Source organism: Balaenoptera ricei, chromosome 3 (assembly GCF_028023285.1).
Source record: "Balaenoptera ricei isolate mBalRic1 chromosome 3, mBalRic1.hap2, whole genome shotgun sequence".
NCBI lineage: Eukaryota > Metazoa > Chordata > Mammalia > Artiodactyla > Balaenopteridae > Balaenoptera > Balaenoptera ricei.
Window position 1 is genome coordinate 22,873,712 of NC_082641.1, and position 25,146 is coordinate 22,898,857.

General features: G+C 31.6%; 1 protein-coding gene across 2 annotated transcripts in view; it reads right to left on the reverse strand.

Moving 5' to 3' along the window:
• Nucleotides 1-25,146, reverse strand: part of CDH9 (cadherin 9) — an 83,297-nt gene that overhangs the window by 26,718 nt on the left and 31,433 nt on the right. Inside the window, exons 2-5 of one of the 2 annotated variants that reach the window (XM_059919231.1) lie at nucleotides 10,736-11,030; nucleotides 3,987-4,106; nucleotides 3,227-3,394; nucleotides 899-1,086 (exon numbers count right to left, since the gene is read on the reverse strand). In XM_059919231.1, coding sequence (XP_059775214.1) covers nucleotides 899-1,086; nucleotides 3,227-3,394; nucleotides 3,987-4,106; nucleotides 10,736-11,030 — 771 coding nt within the window. The remainder of the gene's footprint in view (nucleotides 1-898; nucleotides 1,087-3,226; nucleotides 3,395-3,986; nucleotides 4,107-10,735; nucleotides 11,031-25,146) is intronic. The other variant, XM_059919233.1, reaches the window with a different exon arrangement.

Sequence of the window (25,146 nt, forward strand, 5' to 3'; positions counted from 1 at the left end):
TAGTATAATATAGCAGACATAAAAATGGAAGACAATTTCAAAATTTAATAACCACCTCTCTTAATAGTCCCAGTAATTCTGGTTAAATAACTTTCCCAATTATTGCTTAATGGGTATAACAAATAAATTAGGAAATTTTTTTTTGGCCTTACACATTTATAAGGAGTAATTCAATATAATAGTATACACATTAAGATTGATTCACACTTAGTAATGCATTTTACATTTTGGTAGTCATAGGTAAATGAAGTATTATCTAATACATAGGCTATTTATTACTATATTATTATTATTAAAGTTATAAAAATTTAAAATCAGCAGAAACATAAAATTGAGATTTAACAAACCATTCACATAAGTTGCTTCCTTAAGTCCTACAGTTCTAAAACTGTGTTTTAAAAAGAAAAAAAAAATTATTAATCTGAACACTGTGGAAAAAAAACTGTGAATGAAAGGGAAATTAGGGTGATATAAAGTAATCAATATTTAGCTTGATTATTCTGTGTAACGCTTTATAATGTTCTCCACTGCTTTAAAAATCAAGCATCTTCAGGCTTCATCTATTTTAATAAACCATCACACTTAACAATTTAAATATTTTAAACAGTGAATGAAATAATATCATGGTGCAATATAAAACAAAGACTTTTGAGAGTATCTAATCCTTGTTTGATTGTTGTCTACTATAAGCACAAGCTGTTGAGGTTTTATATCAGTTTTTAAGTGTCAATGATAAAGATGCTTCACTTATTTGAAGTGAAATCGCAACTATTCCCACTTATGTGAAGGATAGAAGCATGTAAAGGATGGGAAAAATAAATCCTAGGCTTTTCTTCCTTGAAAAGCAAAAATAAACTATAAAGCACTCAATGAGGAAATGAAGACAGCAAGAAGAAACCTGTTTGACAGTTATAATCCCTTCCTGTGTATCCTTGTCAGTGACGACATCAAACATGTCTGCTCCGTCTCCTTCAGCAATGCTGTATTCCATCTCAGCATTTTCCCCCACATCAGGGTCATTGGCTTTTATCCTTCCAAGATGAGTTCCAAGAGGTACAGACTCAGGAGAATAAAATTGATACGTACCTGAAAATTAAATCAAAGCTGTTTCATCTTTAGATAACAAAAATCTTTCATTTCCTCTGCCTTTTTTACTTAAATAAATTAATTTCAAATTAGAGTTTTTCGTCATATTGAATTGTAAGCTGTCAAAAATTATAGATTTATTAAGTTAGAAAAATAATTTATAAAGGCAGAGTACTCTCATTTTGTAAATGAGAAATATATGTTCCAGAAAGATTAAGTGAATGTCTCAAGGTTATTTAGATAATAGATGGTAGTCCTGATACTAGAATCCAGAACTTTTGACTTAAGAGGGCAAGGAAAACAATTATTTACTGCTTATCTGAAGCATTCAACATTGTCATTACACATTTTTACTTATACTAAATGATTTAGAACATGCATTTATTCTTATATTCTAACTCAGGGATAGAAAAAATAAATCCATACACAGCAAGTTACTTCTTTTTTTTTTTTTTTTTTTTTGCTTGTTAATGTCTTTAAGTGGGATATGAGCGTTTCTGTCTCCTGCAGTTTCAGCCATTACATTGTGCTGTTCATGAAAGCATTTTAGTTTGTGAGGATTTATTTAAGAGATAATAGGAAAATATCACAAAAAATGTTAATGAAAGTTAGAAATGTTTTTAAGCATTTAATATGTGTTGAAATCTATATAAGGCCAAAGGCCCTCTATGTTAATTTATTTAATTCTAACATTAGTCCTTATAGAATGAAGGCAGGTGTATTATCCTCAGATAAGGCTCAAGGAAATCATCCTGTAAAGCTGGGAAAAGCAGAAGGCAAAACTAAGTCTCCCTGACTTCAAAGTCTGTTCTCTTTCTAATTTGCTTGGTGGTTAAGAAGAGGGACTTCTAAATCCAACTGCCCTGGATTTGAATTTTCATCACTAGGCAAGTTAGTTAAATTCTCTAACCCTTAATTTACACATCTGTAAAATAGAGATGATGATAGCTATTAACTCATAGGTTTGTTATGAAGATTCCATGAAATGACGTCTTTAACATGCTTAGCCCAGTTCTTAGTTCAAGAACATTTTTACTATTACAAGTTCCAAACCTTCTGCTGAGATTATAATAGATCATAAAATTATAGAGTGGCAAGTCATTTGAGAATTCATCACGTCATACTTTTTCAGTTTATGTTTAAGGAACCTGAATGCAAAGTTTAGATTTATGTTAATTAGTCTTATTATTCATATTCTTAGCAAAGTTTATTTTTTAATATTTATCATTTGTATGTGTCCACCATCCAGAGCTGTATCATCAAGTATTTCAAATTTGATTAGCTTGAAAAAAATGCTTTACTCTATTGGAATCAATGTTATAAATTGAAATTTCAGGGCCCTTAACAGAACGTTTTAAGATAGGACCTCTTATAATTTTATTTGCTGCAACATAGAAATATTTTCAGCAGAGAATGAGTCTGTTTTTGTAGGACCTCATGGCTTGCAAAGAATCCATGGTTTAACATAGAAATCGTGACAACTGAAAGGCTATTAACTGATTTAATCTTCACAAGTAGGTAACAGATACCAGCAAACTCTAACATATCTCAGATGCCATCACAACCAAGGTTATTTCATGAGACTGTGGGCCAATAAGAAAGAAAAATGTGGCCAATTAAACTAACTTGCATTGATTTTAATATAGTATCTGATTTCAGAGACGTTAAAACATCAACAAACCTGTGTTTTAGAATTGATTAAATAAGGGATTATAATTCTTACATACAAACAAGAGAACTGAGGCAAGGCAAGTGATAGACATGGGATTTGCAGCCTGGTGGTCAGACTTGAGAGTCCACGCTCATAACCAGGAAATAGATAAGAAAAAGAACTAGATGATCATAGGAAATGTTGGGAAAGGTAGTCCGGAAAATTGTATAACTCTTCAAAAGGTAGAAGAAGATAATTAAAGTTGCCAAAAAGAACCTCATTTCCTTGTTTTCTCCATTACCTACTCAATGATGAAATGATTCTAGTCACTTTTAATTAATTTGTGGGAAATCATGATATTCTGTGGGAGGAGGGGTTGTGGATTCATCTTTATCCATAAACTAATAGTGAAACTACTAGTAAAAGTATTGAACTGTTCATAGTGTGTTTGAGAAACTTTCCACATGGTATCACTGAAACCTCTCTTACTCTGGGGAAATCGAGGAGGATTGTTGTTGACGTCTGTCAGAGTGATGTTCACTGTGGTGGTTCCAGAAAGGCCTCCCATCTGGCCACCCATGTCTTTGGCTTGTATAACCACTTGGTACTGCTCTCTATTTTCTCTGCTCATGTCTGGTAATGCAGTTTTTATTATGCCTTTTGGAAAAAATAGACAAATATTTTGCAGTTCAATCACTGTGTTTTAAAATTAAGCCATGCAAGATCCATTTTACAGACATTAATCAGAACAAACAGATGATAAGATGTCAGTGTACCTAGATAAGTCTTTCAATCCATACATAACCAATTTAACATAATTCACAGAACAGAAAAAAATTCTTCCATGGGCTGTTGTTCAGGAAGAAATTTTTGCTAATCAATTTAATTATCCTTTTGACTAGAAAAACTAACTTTAGTCAAAAGTCTTTAGATGAATAAGCTTAATTTTGATGATTGTCACTTTTTTTTGGTTTTGAGTATTTCCTAAGACATGTAATGTGTTGAATCTCTGTGAAATTTTGTATTTAATGTAATAAATTTAAACTCAATAAATACTAGTCTAAAGGGCTAAGGATTCAAATCTTTTTAAATAATAGGAATTCTGCTTCTGTATCCATGGAATAACTATCAATATAAGGAATAAATAAAAACATGACACTTAATAGCTTTTTAAATATAGAAAAATCTATAAATGTGCATCCAGATGTATTGCGTAATGAGAAAGAGACCAAGTATTAGATGTTGTTACCTGATTCTGGGTCCACTGAAAAATATGGCTGTCCTTGCAATATGCTATAGACCACTTTGGCACTATTTCCATAGTTGGCGTCATCTGCATCTGTTGCAGTCACTTGTATAACAGATGTACCTACATGAATCCCCACCCAAACACAGACACTTAAGTACTTAGAAATTTGAAGCTATGTTTATGAAACCATATTACTGGGAATGTGGTGTGTTAGACCATGGTACATGTTTCAAGAAATTTGAATTATGCTGCTAAAAAAAAATCACTTATCTTTCATTTTTTTAAATTTAAATATTCCTTAATAATATTGTTACTATTATTGAGCTATCTAAAAAAGTCAAAAGCAAAATTTATCATAAAGATGAATGTGCACTAATTGATTGAAAATACTGTGACAGAAAACAAGTTTTCACTGAATACAGTGCACATACAATTTTCAATTAATACATTTATTGCTAACTGGAAATGTGAATTCAAAGATAAATCCAACATTGAAAGCACTCCTGCTGCTTTTTATTCTGATAAATTAACTAAATATTGTAAATTGAAAATAAAGAGGCCCTGTTTTTATCAAGACACAAAAGACGTAAAATTGCCAAAATTTTTGGTATGCAAGATATATATGATTATTGTCTGTGCCTCTCTTTGTAATGTAGTTAACATAGTCATATATAATTATACCTATTGATATGCTATGTATTATTTGCTACACATATGTAAATCAGCAGATATATCCCTCCAGAGTTAAGGAAGTGTATAATTGTCTCACATGCAATACTATAATTTACCAATACTCTCAGTTTAATTTTATTTTACAAAAATTAAATTATTTTCTCTTAACTTTGTCACACATAATTATGTTTTAAAAGATAAAAGAGCTTTAAAGGAGCTAGTTTTAGGAGCTAAAGATAATGTAATATATTGATAGACTTTTCTTATATTTTCTAGAACTCTATAAAGATTCAAGGCATGATTCTAAAACTACCATTAACTAAAGCCTACCATGTATTCCTTGAGCAAAATGAGTTTGTAGGACATTTTCTAGTATATTACACGCAACTTTTCAAAATGTTGACTCTGATACTTACATAGATTTTAAAATTCTTTAGAAAAAGTGAGTTCCACATTGGCTCTGTAACCTACTTTAATATCCAGCATACATTACACACGCATAGCTTGTCTAATTGAGTTGTAGTGAATGTTTCTCAAAATTTGCATATATTTGCTTATGCAGATTCTAGAAATTAATATATTGAGCATTAAGATTAAACTAACAGCTTTATTTTCCATCAGTATATTTGAATATATGAATTTAGGACGTATTTTTATGTATTCTTAAAATTAATTAGCGTAAGATGAGAACTTGAGCTCTTCCTCTTGAAGCCTCTGTTTCCTCAGCTGCAATGGAATTGATATGTCCTGTGAGAGGACACAGTACAATTTACTCAGTCAGTCTCAGGTGTACTCTTTTATCATTTAAAAAACATCCACTCATGTCCGAGTTAGACCAAAGCAGAAATCATAAAGAGATTTCCATCCCACAATAATGTTCAAATGTTCAACTAGAGTGGTTTTCAGATTTATATTTATTTTTATATAACCCTATGTGAACATATGTTAGATTAATAATTGTTTTCATACTTGAGGGTTATTTGAAATATGAATTATTAAGCATAACCAAGATGCTAAATGCAAGTAGTTAATTCATTGATTTCATGACATTTCTTTTGCTACCAGACTCATTTTTCTTTGGCTGTGGCTGTCATTTCATAATGGGCACAGGTAAAAACACACCTTTATACTTTTTTGACACTTTTAATAATATTTTTGTTAAATTTGGTTTTGATCATTTGCTCTTTATCATGGATATATGATCTTCGAACCTACCTGAAAATACTTGACCTAAAAATAATAAAGAAATTAAAGAATGGAAATCAATCCTATAATGTGGCTAAAATGCCACAAACGTCCATATAAAATACTGTTCCCCCTCTCAGAATCATGTTAATAATTAGAATGTTGTTAAACACTAATAAACACTGGTAGCATATCACTGATATGTTATTTATAATAGCAAAATGAGAAAAAGAAAAATATGTAGTGTGTTGAACTCTAGGAAATGGATAGATTTTTGTTTTTCTGTAAATATAAGGACATTTTACAGTTCATACTATTTAGTAATAAAATTAGATAGAAAGTGGTTGATGTGTTTTGTACTAATTTTATAAATATTTGCTTATAAAGACAAAACAAAAGGAAATACACTGCTTTGATTTTTATATCCCTCTAAATTTTCTGAGCTATATATGCTTCATTTATTCTCAAATAATTTAAAATATTTACTTTTTTATTAAACAAATATTAAGTAAAATATAGTGAAGCCTGAATGACAAATTTATGTCATTTGTTATATGTAGGTTTTGTGTGATGTAAACTCTCCAAAGGAAAGGGCTATGTCTGCTTTTGTTCAACATTTTATCTCTAAAGCCCAGCAGAGTTTCTAGTTCAAAGTCATAACAAGATCTAACATTTACAAATTGCTTAACGTAGACTAGGCAGAGTTCTCAGCACTTGATTTGTATTATTATTTTATCCTCATGATAAACATGGGATGCAGGCCTTGGAGCATATAGAGGTTGCTGATGATTACACAGCTAGTAGGTGATAGGATGGGATTCGATCTAGCCAGTATGAAGAAGCTTCATTCTAAATACTGTATTAAATGGCCTGTCTAGACATATGATTAGACACATATTTGAATCTACAGGCAGTGTACCTCTAAGAAAGGGCCTAGTTTAGGACATGAAGCATTCAATGATGAGTTACTTGTGTGATCTGTGAAAAACTACAGATAGGTTCCTTGTTGGGCGGACAGTGTGGGAGGGGAACTGGATCAGTTTTTGAGGGACCTACCCAGTCAATGAGAAACCTCCAAAATTGCACAATAGGAATTTGCCTTGAGGGAGACGAATGCATGCAAATATAGAAAAATAATAGATAATCTTTAATCAAAGTATAATGACCACAAGAAATGGAAAACAAAATGTAGGAATCTGCTACAAATACCTAATTCAAAGTGTATCTCATTTTCTTTCACTATATATCCTCATGTATCATCCAGATTAAGTGTTCTGATCAGAATATGCTAATGTATTTCAGATTTAAAGAGTTAATTGGAGTCATTTGATTTTAATTACCAGTAAAAGGGATGGGGAGGCACAAGTCTGAGAACCAAAATGAAATATGGCATATTTGATAGAAAGAAGCAAAGGCAGAGGGAAAAAGCAAGGCGAGGATTTGGTGAGAGAGAAAAAGAAGAGACAAATATATTAAGACAAAAATAATCACGTAGGGGGGACAGTATAAAGGAGAACATTGGACTACAGTGTTGGAAAGAAGGATAAAATGAGAATAAAGAACTTTTATATTTTATTCCATTAGACTTCATTTACCCTCAAAGTTAATAATAGTAGTTTTTCAAGTGTTTGATTTAAATTAAAATCACTAATATAATGAAAATAAGATTAGAATTCCATAATTCTGCATTACTTCTTTTAGAGAGGAGGCATTCTTTATTATGTGATTGTGCACAGGCTTTAGCTGTTAATATGTGGGCTACACATAGCCTGATAAAGTTCCCAAGTATCACCCTTTACATTTCTCTGTAAATGGTTATTTGGATAGGTAAAAGCAGAGAAAATCACATGTATAAAACTATAATAAGTTTATTTTCCTTTAAATCAGGTAGGAGAGTTATAAAAGAACTATACATTTTCAGGATATAAATACATATACTTTTTATTTAGGCATATATTTTATGTATATACATATATATATACACATATATATAAAATCTTATTGTAAAATGCAGTTTCCTCTTTTCTTACACTTATTTGGATTTACTTTTGAGAAATTTGAATTAAAATAAGAAAATAAGAAAAATTCTACATTCAAGGAGTCACTAAGAATCTAATAAAATTAGAAGTTTTCCAAACTACATTTTGCATAATAACCATAACTATTTTACAGTGGAGAAAAATAGTAAGGTATTAAAATTATCCAGCTATCTCTGCATTTTATTAACTTTTTTTCTTTTTAAATCTAGTATAGTAATAAGTCATCTCTGTATGTTTTTGAGCAAGCCAGTTTAACGCTTTGGGGCTCATTTTTACTTGTTTATTAAAAGAGGTAATTAAACCAAGAATAGTATCTTCCACATATGCATATAGTATTGGGTTGGCCAAAAAGTTCATTCAGTTTTAAGTAGAAATAAAAGACACATTTTTCATTTTCACTAAGAACTTTATTGAACAATGTATTCACTAACCAAATGAACTTTTTGGCCAGCCCAGTATTTATAATATGTGCATTTCTGTTTAAAAATAGATATACGTACAAAGTGTATGAGTGGGCTAAGGAGGGATCAATTAGTGCAGTAATGTCAATATTAGTAATAAAGAATAATAACCTCTATAAATAGGATCAAGATTTACCTGTAGTTCTTAAATATTTGTTTATTAGTACCAAAATCTGCAGCTGGAGCCATACAGCTGCCTCCTATACGCTTTTCTTGTTTTTTTTTGTAATTGTAGACATGCAGGAAATGTAATTGACATTGACCCAAATTCTCATATTTAAGGTCTACAGTAATCAGAAATTGTACTGCCCACAATTTAAAGCTTATATAAACGAAATACATATTGCCTTACATAAAGGGCTTTTTGGACAAGATAATCTGCAAGCCTTCTCCTATGTATAAACTTATATATTCTATATTTTAATATAGGTATTGAACAAGTGAAAAGTTTTTAAAAAATAAAATAGAGAAGTATTTAGTCTAGTTCTGATCTTATTACACACTTGATAAATATTAAAAGAATCTAGATTATATTAGTATTTCAGATAAATACTAATATAATCAGATATAGTCAGAGAAAGACTATATTTGAATTAGGTAGATAAATTATAAGACTATACTGAGTGGAAGATAATATCCCATTAAATAACCCGAAGTAATATAGGAGAAAATACAAGTAATTTGACGTTAAATATAAACAGTCTCTGATAAATATTCTGTTCTTAAAAATGAGGTAATGCTTTGAAAATTTAAAAAGTTATTCAAATTTAAATCAATTATCCAAATTTATCATATTCAACTATCTCTGTCATCTTAATTATACTTTTTACTCTTATAGGTATGTCAAATCTTTTTGGAGAAGGATAAATGAAAGTCTTTGTACTATTAAGTGTTAAAATATCTGGCAAAATAACATGCATACAAGAAAAAGAATATATATTTTACAATGGTTAAAAGGTGTTAATTGGAAAGCCAAACTATAGAATGCTCAAGAATAGGAAGCTGCAATGGAGAGCATAATTTTAGATGTATCTTTATCTCAAATCTAAGCCCACAAAGAGACATGATGTATATCTACATTAGCCCACTGGTCGACCTATATGGACCAATCCAGTACTTTCCATGGAACTGTACCAGGCTAACACATATTTTAAAATATTAAAGAAAACACAAACACTCATATTTCATCCTAGGCTTTAAGATTTCATAGGAGTCTTGTCTAATTTGATAAGTGCTTTTCATATTATTGGAATGAATACCTGAAAAGGCAGAAGAACTGCACTTTTCTCAGATGAGATTTCATCTGAGTTTAGAGGAAATAACTTCTTTACAAATTTTTGGTTATTCTAGAAAATAACCAAAAATAGCCATTCTAGCTAGATGGTACACACAGTTAAGAAGTATTTAATATCAATCACTCAGTAAAGGTAGATATGTTTGTTTTTCTTCTTTAAGAAATTATTTTAGACTTACCCATGTATTAATTACAATAATGTCAAAGTTATATACTTATAACTGATTTTGAAATACTATTCAACTAAATATCAATTTTTCAAAATCAGTTACATGTTTGGGATATTATAGTAAGTTTATATCACTTATTTTTTTAGAAATATGATTTAACAGTCAGCTCTTATCATCTCATTAACAAATCTAAACCTTTCATATAATTATAGCTAAATGTAGTTACATATACAGATAAAAACATTGCATAATAACAAATGGCATTTAAAATTATGGGCAGCCTTAAAAAATGAAATGATTATTTTCAGTTTTCAGGATAAACCATTGCTGGATGGAACATAGCTAAAATAACATTAAAAAGACTTGGAATATTGTTGTTATGCTGCCAGGTTATTTGATCTTAATTCAGTTACTTAATCTTTCTGAATCCAGGGTTCCTAATTAACAGAATGGGGATTTAAAGTTCTATTTCCCATGCCTACATCAAGTTGTTTCAATGATCAAATGAGATGATCAAAAGAAATTTGTTAAATGCAAGCATTCATTGTTTTTATGCAAAATAATGCAAACAAAACTGTCTAAAACTGCTGACACTATTTGATATTCCTTTCATTTCAGGCCAAAATACATTTAACTTGACTGCCATTTGAATGGCATTTGAGTAAAGGTAAAGACGTTTGTTGAAATGCAATGGAATAATTGTTCTCAGTAATCATCTTAGATGTCAGTTACAAAATAGCAGGAAACATTAAGAAACATACAACCGAAAATCATAAGAAGTGAGATAGCTAACACTAAATAGTAGTTTCAGTTATAGTTCTTATCTTGAAAGAGATCACATCTCATAACTGTATGTCCATAATAACTACCTTAGCAAAAAATAAAATAAAATAAAAAACTTAGTTTACATGGATTAACATATACCTACCGACTCCAGACATTTCAGGAACACTGGCAGTGTACAAGTCTTTTGTGAATTTTGGTTCATTGTCATTGATATCATGGATTTTAATTATAAATTCAGATTCAGGCTCCACCTGCCGCCCGGTCTTTCTGTCTATAGCCTTGGCACGAAGAACGTACAGGGACTTTTCTTCTCTGTCTAATTTCTTTGCCGCATGAATATCTCCTGTGTTTTCATCTATTACGAACAGACTGCCAGCCCCATCTCCTGTTAATATGTATTTTAAATTTCCATCTCCTTTATCTTGGTCAGTGTGAAGCTTCAGAGAGGTAGAAAAGAAGAGTTCTATAAATATATGTATTGTTATTACAGAAAAAATAATTTTGGCAAATATTAATTTATCTCTACATGACATCACTGGAACAATGATTGCAATGGTTATCTTAATTTTCACTGTGGAGAGATTAAACATTTTAGTTTTATTCTCAAAATTTTTAAACACATATTTATATAAGAGACTACATTTAAAATAAAATAAAAAATATATATATATTTCTCAAAACACAGTGTTTCCAAGACATTTTTGAATAGAATGCTACCAAGATTTAAATGTCTAGTACATTAACAAGAAAAAAATCCATTGGTCTAATAAACCTTAAGTGTAAAATATTAATATACTCGATTACATCTAAAATTGCTAAACTCAAGAGGTGATGTGAGAAATTTCTGACCTTATTATGATGATAAGTTTAGGATATATACCATAATTTTAAATGATTTTACCTCCCTTCAGTATAATATCGCTTGCAGATGCACAGGCTCTGTCATCAGAGACCAACCAGAGACAGAATATTAATCTCATAGATTATTGTCTGCATGACTTTGGGAGAGTACTCTTTCAACCAGGATGTTCTCACTTTTTGGAAATTGATGTATTTTATAGACATTTGAAATTTCAAGTGATATAAAACACACAGGGCTTTTCCATTGGTCATATAAATAATTTGATGAAAATATTAGGATTTTTTTCATAAATTATCTTCCTTCTATTCATTCCCATCTTAAAAGTAAACTTCTTAGTATAGAAGATTTTTCACTGAGTATTTAAAACAGACAAACGGATCATGTATTTACAGAAATTTTGAGTTGGAAAAAATCCTAATGTTTTTGCAAACCTAACACTATTCTGAAACTTGAGTCTTTACTAGCCTATGCCTGCTCTGTTGTCTTCCATCATATACTTCACAATTCCCAATACATTCTTACTCCATCTATTTCTTTAGTGTACCATTCCATCTTTGAACAATTTGACTATTTGAATCTATTTTTTATGGTAGCCAAAATTACAGACTTGAGATTCATACTTTACTCCTCCTTTACCCAATGTTAAAATAACCATATGCAGCCTTTTCTTCTCTGAAATATCTCCCCCACCCATCCATCTGTCTCCATCTCTATGGCTACCACCCGGGTTTTGTTCATCATATCTTATCTGTACCACTGCAACAATCTTCTAATTGATGCCTACCTCCCTCTTGTTCTACTCCAAACAATTTTCCATACTAAAGAAACTGATTTTTTCTACATCACAAATCGAGTCTTATTACTTCTTAGCTTAAAAATCTTCAACCAGGTCCAGTGCATAAGAACCATGAATCTAAAGTCTTATAAACCAGGCCTGGTCTCATGCAAATTTCTGTTATATTGGGCAAATTGTGTGTGTGTGTGTGTGTGTGTAATCTAAGCCACTTCTATTAAAAGGGGATAATATTCTTTTTTAAAAGAATCATTACTTTTATTGTTATTCTATTTCCTTGGACTCTATAGCCTTATTTATGCATTATCCATAATCTTGTTCTCATCTCCAGATGTGTTTTTGTCACCTTTATCCACTTTGCTATACACTCTGTACATACCAATTGTTTTGTTTTGCCTGTTTTGTTTTCTTCATTTCTCAGAAGGCCTGTTCCAGCTTTCATACCTGATGTTTGCAGATGTTCCTCTCACCCTTTAACACCCTTTCTCTTCTCTGTATTTTCCCCTAACTAAATATTTATCAAATCTCATTAAAAATTTTTTTTCTTAAGGATGCTTTCCCTAACCCTCTAGACTAGAATAAATATACCTGCTCTGTAATTATAAAGCACATTTCACTTTCCTATCATGATACTCACCCCATTTGGTAAAATTGTTTGTTGTGCCCACTAAACTGTAAAATCCAAAAAAGAAAGATATATATATAAAAAATTTCTAGGACCTCAACACATATTTCTTAAAAACCAAATATTTCCTCTTTTTTTAACAATATGTTTTTACATATATAAAACAGGTTTAGTTGTCAGTGATTATCAGAAAAATCAGATTATAAATAACATAAAACTTGCCTTTTTTTACTAAAATTACATCTTAGAAATCTCTGTATGTAAATAAAATTATTTTAATGATTGCAATTTTCAAATAGTTTTTTCAAGCTACTTTATAATAAATATTTTTGTACATTTATCTTTGTATTGCTAGTACTTTTATTCTGAGAGGAGAAAAAGAAGATACTTTTAATGAAAGGAAATAATTAGGAAAAGATGAAAAAGATAGATGTATAGATAGATTATTTATATGTATTAGAAGCTTTATTTAATTTGGCGAAAAATGTTGAGACAACTAAAATGTTCACCTTATTAATGTGGTTAGAATGTACAATGCTATTATTTATAGTCATTAAAATTATGGTCTACATATATACTGTTGGATGTAAATCATTTAAATGAGATATTATGTTAAAATACAATGTATAGAGTATAATTTCAACTTTTTATATCTTTTTTTTTTCATAAAAATACTCAACATATATATAATATTGCAAGTAGTTGTATAGTTTTAAAATGTTTTTCTTTGTTTTTAAGTTGTACATGTTTTATACATTTTTATGAATAAATTTGTATTAATTTCTCCATAAAATAAAGGAAAACTAAATAAAAGTAGTCTGGAGAGATATAGGAAATAAACTATATGATGTCTCCCACAGCGTGTACTCTAGTGTTCTCACATTTATACACAGAAAAAGAAACATGAGAGATTAGTCAGTTATCAATATTGTCAAATATATTGTCAGACTGAAACAAAGATAATCCAGGGATAATGCTGCAATTTACTGAAAATTGTGGAATATTAAATGTGGTGGGGTAAAGATTGTGTATTGTCAGGGATCCCTATCCCATGCTTATATTATGGAAATTATTAATAAGTAGCCAAAATAAAAGGCAGGAACGAGTTTATACTGTTATAGAATTTCTGTGGAAATTTACATATGTATACACAAATGAAAATTAGTTTTAAATTTTCTATATCCTTCCCCACTATCTTTCCATATATTTAACATAATAACATTGTAATAAATATTGTTATATCTTTATTTTTTTCATTTAATAAAGATTTAACATTCTATTGTGATTATTAAAATGTGCAGGAAACTGAATCTGTGTCTATCACACTAAATTATATATGATTCTACATGTTGGATTCAAACACCTATGGAAACAATTTACTTCTCAGAGATATTCTACTCATTCAAAATATGTTGAAGTCTACAAAAGTATTTAGTCAAACATAATAATAATCCTAGTAACTATACTTTCCTCTGAATGGTTTTATATTCAATATTTAAAGTTTCAAGGAAAATTCAGTATTATAATATCATGCTGTTTGGACTGAGGATGATGTCCAAAGGGAAATTAAAATATTTATGGAATTACAAGACTTTCAGAATAAGTATGTTGTCTGAATATATTAAATTTTAGTTACTAAATAAATCTTTGCAACAAAACAGTAATATTATTTTAGTCATTCATATATTGAAATCATTGTAATTTAGATTTATTATTCTATTTCTACCTGTTCTAAACCCTGTCCCAATATTTCATATATATTCTTTATTCTGTTAATTTAAAATGCCATTTTAAAAGTATTATTTTACACAAAATCAAACACATTTTAAAGCATTGTCTTTAATTCACAATTTAATTTTAAGAACAAAAGCTCCCAATAGTTATTTTCTGGTGCAATATAACAAAAATGAAAACTACTATCTTAAAATACTAAATTTCTCTATTATGTACATTATTAATTTTGAATTATACATTTAGAATTGATAGAAATTGATAGTAAAACCTACTATACATTAACTTAAATGTAAACAAAAGTCTTAAAAATAAACCCAAAATTCAACATTTTGTAGGATCATAAAAAAATAGAAATCTTGAAAATATTGTTTATCTATTATAGAACAAAGCCCACATAAAATCCCTTAAGAAATAAGAGTACCAAAAAGTACTTATTTTCTTCAGACATCAATAAACCAAATAGTCTTCACTTCCTGGTCATAACTTAGTTGCCTCTTCTGAACTTGAATAAATACACTGAAAGCAAAATAAATCATGGATAAATATTTTAAATGCTAACTGTTATTTTCCAACATTACATTTTTAGTTTTACTCTGCTACAGTTTTTTTTGTTTTTAGAAATTTTGAAAAAGTAAATATGTACATGGAAAATAGGCTAAAAATTTAAACTGTGATGGTTAATTTTATATGTCAATTTAACTGGGCCACAGAATGTCGAAATATTTGGTTAAATGTTATTTTGAATGTGTCTATGGGAATACTTCTGGAAGAGATTCACAACTCAATCTGTAGACTATGTAAAGTAGATTGTCCTTTCCTAAAGTGGGTGGGCCTCATCTAATCCTTTAAAGGCCTGTGGTGGCCCCCAAGCTGTAAGCTTATTCAGCTTTCTGCTTTGCGGAGAACTGCTTGTCTCTTTCTTGGTATGCACTCCTGACGCTGCGGTATTGAGCGTAAAAAAGGAAAATGGCTTGCGGCCAGTTTCGTTCCAGGTGCCTGCTCTGGATCTAAGAGCCCCTGGTTGTTCCCCAGAAGAAGGACGTGCTGCCCTGAGGGGGAAGTCTGTATCTCCAAAGAACGGCCCATAAGGCATGCTGACGCATAGATAGTGGTGCATAGATAGTGGTGCATAGATAGTGGTGCATAGATAGTGGCGCATAGATAGTGGCGCATAGATAGTGGGACAGAATTATGTGGAAATACAAGGTTTACTGATTTGTTGCCTAGTGTTCGTTCTGTGCTGAACCTATATATACATTCATGCTCTTTGAATAAACTTGCCTTGCAACCATCAGTTGTCTTGGCCCTTCTGACCCCATACTGGTGCTTTTCAGTTCCTTACCCCTCACCACCAGGAACTTCTAGCTTTCTGCAGCCGGTCTGCGGCAAAGGCCAGAATACAAAACGACTGAAAATGGGAGAATTCACTCTTTCTGCCTGCTGTCTGTGATTCAGACTGGAAGTTACACCACTGACTCTCCGGTTCTCAAGCATTTGGACTTGGACTTGAACTATTGCATCAGCATTCTGGGTCTCCAACTTGCCAACTGCAGATCTTAGGACTTTCCCGGCTCCATAATCATGGGAGCCAATTCTTTACATATATATGCTTATATAATAATATAATATAAATGTATATTGGTATATAATAATGTAATGGATATGTATATATATTTTCCAGAGAAACAATTAATTTTGTGTGTATCTATAATACATATATACGTAATGTATATATAAATAAATATATATATATATATATATATATATATATATTATAATTTATAAAAATAAAATCTGTATTAGTCTGGGTTTTCCAGAGAAAGAAAACCAATGGTCTTTAGGGAGATTGGAATGTTAGAGTAGCTTTGTCGTTTAAGATCTACTCACCCACACTGAGAGGGTCCAGAAGACATCTTTCACCACTATGGTGAGAAACAAATAGTGAGAGAGCCCAGGCATCCTTGAAGAGCTTTGTGATCACTCTTTTCTGTAGGCCAGATCTTATAGTGGGAACTGCTATCAATGAATTGGGAAACCTGTATGCAATGGGAGTAATTGGATCCCAGAGTGACAGAGGCTAAGTTTAGCACTCACCTGCCAAAAGATAGGTGGCAGGATTATCATAATGGACAGCAGAGTCGAAGCAGCAGTCAGAATAGTCTGACTCACACAGACCTATGGCATTGGCTAATTGATTACGGTGTTCCTAGAAGTAGATAGGAAGGCTACTAAATTCATACTTAACCCGTAAAAGCAGAAAAGTTCAAGGTCAAGAGAGCAAAACACCAACATAAATCATAAAAACAGAGTCAATCAGTTCCCAGGCCTGAGCCAGTTTACAGACTCAGAATCTCTTGAATAAAGAGGATGCCAAGTCCTCTTGAGGAAGGACCCCAGTACACACCAAAAATTTGTACTCTTAGTCTTTTTCCCAGCCTTCCCCAAAAAACCTATGCCTTTTACCAGGATAACTGTGCAGTGGGGAAAAGAAAATAATTGGACATTTTGGCATTACTGGACACTGACTCTGAACTAATATTGATTCCAGGAGATCTAAAATATCAATGTGATCTACCTACCCGAGTAGAGGCATATGAATGTCAGGTGACAGATGGAGTTTTACCTGAGGTTCATCTCATACTGGGCTCAGTGGGTCCCTAAACCCATCCTGTGGTAAATAATAAATTGTCACTTCTGGCCCATCCTACAACCAAAAAAGAGGCACAATGACTAGTGGGCCTCTTTGGACTTTGGAGGCAGCATATTCCTCATTTGGGTGTTTTATCCCTATCCATTTACCACATCACCTGAAAAGCTTCTGGCTTTGAGCTGGACTCAGAACTTGAGAAGTCTCTGCAACAAGTCCGGGCTGATATACGAGCTACTGTATCACTTTGACCATATAATCCAACAGATCCAGAGGTGCTTAAAGTGTCAGTGGCAGATAGAGATGCTGGTTGGAGCCTGTGACAGGCCCCTATAGGTGAATTGCAGTGCAGACCCTCCTAATTCTGGAGCAAAGCCCTGATATCCTTTGTGGATAACTAATCTCCTTCTGAGAAAAACCTCTTGGCCTACAAACTGATTGCTTAACCGTGGGTACCAAGTTACCATGCAACCTGAGATGCTCCTCATGAACTGCATGTTATCTGACCTATCAAGCCATAAAGTTGAGTGTGCACAACAGCATTCCATCATCAAATGGAACTGGTACATATGTGATCAGGCCTGGACATGCCCTGAAAACACAAGTTACAGAAAGTAGTGGCCCAAATGCCCATGGTCCCCACTCCTGCTACACTGCCCTCTCTCCCCAGTCTGCACCTGTAGCCTCATGAGGAGTTTCTTCTCCAGGTGACGGAAGAAGAAAAGTCTTGGGTCTGGTTTAAAAAGAGTTCTGCATGATTTTCAGGCATCACTCAAAACTGGACTACAATACTACAGTCCATTTCTGGGACATCCTTGAAGGACAGTGCTGAAGAGAAATCCTCTCAGTGGACAGAACTTTCAGCAGTGCATGTATATATATACGTGTGTGTGTACATAAATATATAAATATGTTAACATATATATAACCTATTCAACATGTTATATGTGTTCTGTTTCTCTGCAGAACTCAGAGTAAAGTTTGCAAAATCAAAGTAAATTCATCTCTAATCAATCTTTCTTTAAAAATTAGAAATAAGGGTCTTTTGTTTGCTTATTTTAATTTTTGTTTAAAGTGTTTTTAATTGCAAAAGTATGACATATTGCCCAGCTCTTATTATGAACAATCATTACACATCCTTAAAATTATATTTGGAATTTTCTAACATCTTGCTCAATTTTTAATGAGGAAAGCCATAGAGCTGTTGCTGACAGTTGCTAAAAATAACCATTAATAACAATTACAATATATTTCTGATGTTTTAGTAATGTTAAAATGCATTTCCAATATATTTGGAAATATATTCTGCGTCAGTCTTAACAGTATATATTTTGTGTTTCAGATAAAACAATTTATTATCTTTAAGTTTACTTATATTAGGTATTGGCTTCATGACTATTATATTAATATCGAGTTTTATGGTAAGTAAAACCTAAATAGAAGGCCACTAATATGCAATATATTTACACCATAAACATTTCCAGTTTGGGCTAACCTGGGTTAGCTGGGCTTACCCTCTCATAGTAAGCAACTACAAATCTGGACAAAATATATGAAGCCAATGTTTTCAGGAACTGAATAACAGAGGGGAAGCAACAAGATGAACTATAAATTCACTCTACATTCTGCCTGCGAAGAGTTTTACTGCAGGGAAGTGGAGCCTATACAGAGATTAGTGATTCTGCTGGGCAGAGGAAACAGAGATCAGAATTCAGGGTTGCTATTGTGGCACGAATTTGCTGGAGAGGGTACAAAGAGGAGAGAACCAGAGAACCACAGAGGAGCCCAATCAAGGTAGCTGTGTAAGATTTCTGCTAAAATTTACAGTAAAATCATATACTATACATGTACAGGGAGGCAGGCCCAGCATAGGACACTTCTGGGGATCTAAGATTTTAACAGAATTTTAGCCATTGCAAAGAATGCGAAGAGGTAGGAGTTTTGAAACAACCAGAATAGTTCGTCTTAAGTGAATATCCTGGGCATTAACTTAAGACTTGAGAAAAGCCACGCCTTAGGAAAAAAGGACTGTGTTCTATGAGTAAAAACTACATCCTAAGAAAAAAGACTAACATAGACCCATTCAAACAGTTTCTAGAATCAAGGCTTAACAGGACATTGTATCATCTACAATCTCCAGAATATATTAATATAAATTAATTACTAAAGTATCAGGAGAATAATATTATGTGTGTGTGTGTGTGTGTGTACATCTCAATGGAAGCAAACAACTCAGATATGTGAACTAACAAACGTATGTGTAATTAGAGAACCAATTAATATACATGTAGTTACAAAAGGGAGGAAAAAGTATTGCAGAGAATAATTTTTTAAAGAGATAATGGTGATCATTCTCCAAGTTAGTGAAGGGCATTAGGCCATATATCCAATTTTAGTGAATTTCAATCACAATAATTACAAAAAATGTAAATCTGGGCACATCATAGTCAAATCGATGAAAACTATGATTTAGAGAAAATATTCATATTTCTTAATTTTTTGTGATTTCCTCTTTGATTATCTAGAAGTGTACTATTAATTTTCAAAAATTTTAATGTTTTCTAGTTATTTTTTGATCAGTTTTCAATCTGATTCTATTGTGAACAAAGAGATCTTTAAAGCATCCAAGGAATAAACATATATTCAGGGAAAAAAATATAACAATAAAGACGCTGAATTCACGTTAGAAGTAATAAAACCCAGAATTGTTCAGTAAAATAACCTTCAAAAATGAAGAAATAATAACATTTTGAGAAAAAAAAATGGTGAGAGAATCCACTGTAATAGGACTTTCATTTCAAAAAATACTAAATGAATATCTTTAGGCTGCATAGAAATAATCCTAGATTGAATCCTTGACATAAAGAAAGAAATGAGGAGCCATGGAAAGGGCAAAACAGTTGCTAAATATAAGAGATTTAAAAAATATTCCTTAAAGACAATTGACTGTTTAAATCTAGGATAATATCAATATATTATGAGGTTTATACAACACAGTAAAAGTAAATTATATAGCAATAATCGCCAAGTGTGTAAAAGGTAAATGGATTGTACTTCTTGCAAAGTTATAACATTTTGCAATTATGGCATCATATTCCAGTTGGACTTAAGTAAATTGTGTGGATGTTTATCTTTATAATCCTTCCATAATCCTTAGCACAGCTGGTAAATATTACAAGAAGATAAAGCTGAAAAGATCATAGTAAAAGTAAAATGGAATACTAATTAGGGGAGAAAGAAAGATGGGAAAATTGAAACACTGTTCCATAAAGAAAGGCAAGAAACAAAAAAAGGATTAAAACAAGAATAAGTAGAACAAATGTAATACAAGTAAATAGTCCAATATATATTAATGGACTAAAACCTCAAGTAATAAAGAGATTTTGAGAATACACTAAAAAATACTTAACTACATGTAGATTATAAGAGCCGTGATTTAAATATAGCCAAGAACACAAATATATCTTAAGAAATAAAAAAAATAGGAAATAATAATTGTAAGGAAGCATGTGGGGCTATATTAATATCAGACAAAATAAACTTTGAGAAATGATAAAGAGGAATGTTTTATAAAGATAAAAGGGGCATTATCTCAGAAAGATATAACAATTATTGATATTATTGTGGATGGAACAATAATAAATTTTAAAATACATGAAGCACATTTCATAAAACTAAAAGAAGTAATAGATAAATCCAAATCACAGTTGAATTTTATTATGGAGATGATTAGGTTTTATTTCTTATAAGAAACTAATACATTAGATATATAACTGAAATTATGAGATTTTAGAATAGATCACAGTGAGTCATTATACTATCCACATGTAATTAAAACAGCAAATTAACAATTTAGGTACAAAAAACAGATAGGTTCACTTAATACTGTATGTGCATATTAATAATGTTTTTAGAATATTTTTTGATTTACAGGAAAAATACAAAGATACTACAGTTAGTTCCCACACACCTCACACCTAGTTTCTCTTTTATTAACCTCTTACGTTATTATAGCATATTTCCTACAATTAATGAGCCAATATTGACAAATATTATTATTAAGTAAAGTCTGTATTTTATTTGGAGTCCCTTACTTTTAACCTAATATCTTTTATCTGTTCCACATTACGTTTAGTCCTCATATTCCTTAGGCTTCTCTATACTGTGATGGTTTCTCAGACTCTCTGTGTTTTTTATTACCTCCAAAGTTATGAGGTGGTATGTCGTGTATTTAGTAGTATGTCCTTCTAATAGGATTTATCTGATGTTCTTTCTCAGGATTATACTAGGATTATGTGTTTTGGGAAGAAAGACCACAGGGGTAAAGTGCCATTTCATTACATCATATCAAGGGTATTTATTTTTAACATGATGTATTACTGTTGATGCTAACTTAGTTGATTTAGTGTTTGCCCAGTGTCTCCACTGTAAAGTTACTCTGTTTTCTCCCTTCCCTTAGTATATTCTTGTAAGGAAGTCATTATGTTCTACCAACATTTAAGGAGTGAGGAGTTATGCTTCACCTCCTTGAAGGAGGAGTATCTTCCTAAATTATTTGGATTTGCTCTACGTGGAATATTTGTTTATTCTCTTCCATTTACTTATTTATGATTATGTATTAATATCAGTATGGTCTCTTTGGATTTTTATTTTATTGCTCCAATGTTTCCATCTTTGCCCTTTGGGAACCCTCACAGTCAGTTCTTGTGTCCTTTTGACACACCCTCATCTTCACTGTGTGTTTTTGTGTGTGTGCATTTTCTCAATTTCTAGCAATATGAGATATTCCAGGACCATCTTATGTATTTCCTTTCCCAGTCCTAGAGTCAGCCATTTCTTCAGGAAGCCTTGGTTCCTTTTACGGAAGAATGGTATTAGAAACCAAGATCTGGATGCTAGGTTGCTACTGGGAATTTCTACTGGAGTATTGCTTTTAGAACCGCTCAGCAGTTCACTGATAGAACCATGAAATTATATGTGGGTATATACTAATCCATGTATATACATATATCTATATGAAAGTAGCTGTATCAATATAAATTTCATTCTATATTTATACTTGGATATTTTAATATACTAATTTTAATAATTATAGAACAAAAAGACAAATACTAGTAAAGTTATAAAATATTTGGATAATGCTATTAACCAAATCAATCCCAATAATATTTCTATAGCACAAAAACTAACATCTGCACAACACACATTTTTTTCAATTAAACATGAAACATTCACCACAATGTGCTCTGTACTAAATTGGGCTGGGATTGACCGAAAATCTGGCCCACAGCCTGTTTACATATGATCTGTATTACGTCTTTCCTCTCCCTTCCCAAAAATATATATTTAACATTTTATATCATATATGGAGTCAATGCAAACTCTATCAAAATTCCAGGAAGTATTTTTAATAATACATTGACAACCTAAAATTAAAATTAACATGAAAATACAAATGGCCTAGAGTAGCCTAGACAATCTCGAAGAAAAACAAAGAGAACTTACATTCTATATTCCAAAACTTATTGTATGCCTACAATAATGAAGCCAGTGAGGTATTAGAAACACAAACAAGGACAAACAGAAAATCTAGAAATAAACTCACAGGTATACAGTCACTTGAGTTTAGAAAAAAGTGCCAATGCAATTTCATTTTGAAAGAATTCTTAGTAAATCCTGCTGAAGCAACTTGATATCAGTATTTTAAAAATGAAGAAACTTCATCCATACCTCACATCGTCCACAAAAATTAATTTGAGATGTATTACCGACTTAAATGTGATAGCAGGAACAAAAAAAGCATTTTGGGAAAAAAATGACTTCATGATACAAAGGTAGGCAAATATTTCTTATACAAAACCAGTAAGCACTAACAATAAAGAAAATGAAACAATATTTTTGATTTAATAAAAATTAAAATATACTCATCAAACGACAAGGAATTCTGATGTTACATGGTTTGGTGCATACACATTAAGTGCTGTTTTGCCTCTTTGGAGAACAGACCTTTTTATCATTATGTATTGTTCCTATTTACTCCTGATAAGTGTTCTTGATCTGATATTGGCTGTGACTGAAATTAATGTAGATCCTTCAACATTCGATTACTCCTAGCTTGGAATATCTTTATCTCTTCACTTTTAATCTTCCTGTATCTTTATATTTAAAGTGAGTACATTTTAGACAACATCTAGTGAAGTTTTGTATTATTTATCCATTCTCTATCTATCATTGGTGTATTTAAACCATTCACACTTAAAGACTTTATTGATATAGTTGGTTTAATATCTACCATATTTGTAATTATTTTTATTCATCACCCTGGTTCTTTGTTTCTTTTCTTATTTGTTTAATCTTTTTTCTGCCTTTTCTGGTTTTATTAAACATTTTCTAGATTACATTTTCTCTCTACTCTTGGCAAATAAATTATAATTCTTTAAAAAAAGAGACATAAAAGAAATTTAAATTCATATTACTAAGTGAAAGAAGCTAGTCTGAAAAGACTACACACTGTGATTTAAATATATTCTATATTCTGGAAAAGGCAAAACTTTAGAGATAAAAATATATCAATGGTGCCAGGGCCTTGGGGGGAGTAAGGGAAAGATGAATAGAGGGAGCACATGGGATTTTTAGGGCCCACTACTCTGTATGACACAGTAATGGTGGATCCAAGACATTATCCACTTTTCAAAACCCATAGGACTGTATGACACAAAGAGTAAACTCTAATGTAAACTATGAACTTTAGTTAATTACATTGTTACAATATTTGTTACATCAATTTTAACAAATGTATGGCACTATTGCATGTTGTCAATAATAGGGAAAACTATATGAAGCTATATGGAGTCAATAATAGGGGAAGCTGGGCTTCCCTGGTGGCGCAGTGGTTGAGAATCTGCCTGCTAATGCAGGGGACACGGGTTCGAGCCCTGGTCTGGGAAGATCCCACATGCCACGGAGCAGCTGGGCCCGTGAGCCACAACTGCTGAGCCTGCGCGTCTGGAGCCTGTGCCCCGCAACGGGAGGGGCCGCGATAGTGAAAGGCCCGCGCACCGCGATGAAGAGCGGTCCCCGCACCGCGATGAAAGAGTGGCCCCCGCTTGCCGCAACTAGAGAAAGCCCTCGCACGAACCGAAGACCCAGCACAGCCAAAAATAAATAAATAAATAAATAAATAAAGTAGCTATAAAATTAAAAACAAAAAACAAACAATAATAGGGGAAGCTATATGGAGAGGGAACTCTTCTTTTGGATCCATTTTTTGGTAAATATAAAACTGCTTTAAAAAATAAAGGCTGTTAATTAAAAACAAAACAAAAAATGCAAAATCACAAAGAAGTCAACGTAAAGAAAGTGAAAATCAAGCCATAGACTGGAATAAAATATTTGCAGAGTACACATATTAGGACAGGCCTCATCTCTATAAATATGAAAATATGACAAATTAGTAAACAAAAGAAAAAGAATCCAACCAATACAAGATGGGTGAAAGAACAACAGGCATTTCATAGAAGTAGATACTTGAATAGTCAATAAACATAAAAACGTTCTCAACAATGCTATTCTTCATCAAACTGCTTCAACCTTCAAAGCTCAATGGGAAGTACTACACATCTTCCAGAATACCTGAAATTGAAAACTAAATTGACAAAGATAGGCTGTGCAAAACACTGTCCAGTTTGAAGGGTAACTTATTTTACAGATCTGATAACACTATTTTGCAGTTTTTAATAAAATCAATTATATACTAATTATGCAAAGACCAACTATAAGCACTTAGTATGTACCCATATATGACAATGCACACTTAAACACCTGTATAAAAATTTTATATTGAATTATTCATATTAAGTTTTATTGTATCAAATTGTTCATATAAATTTTAT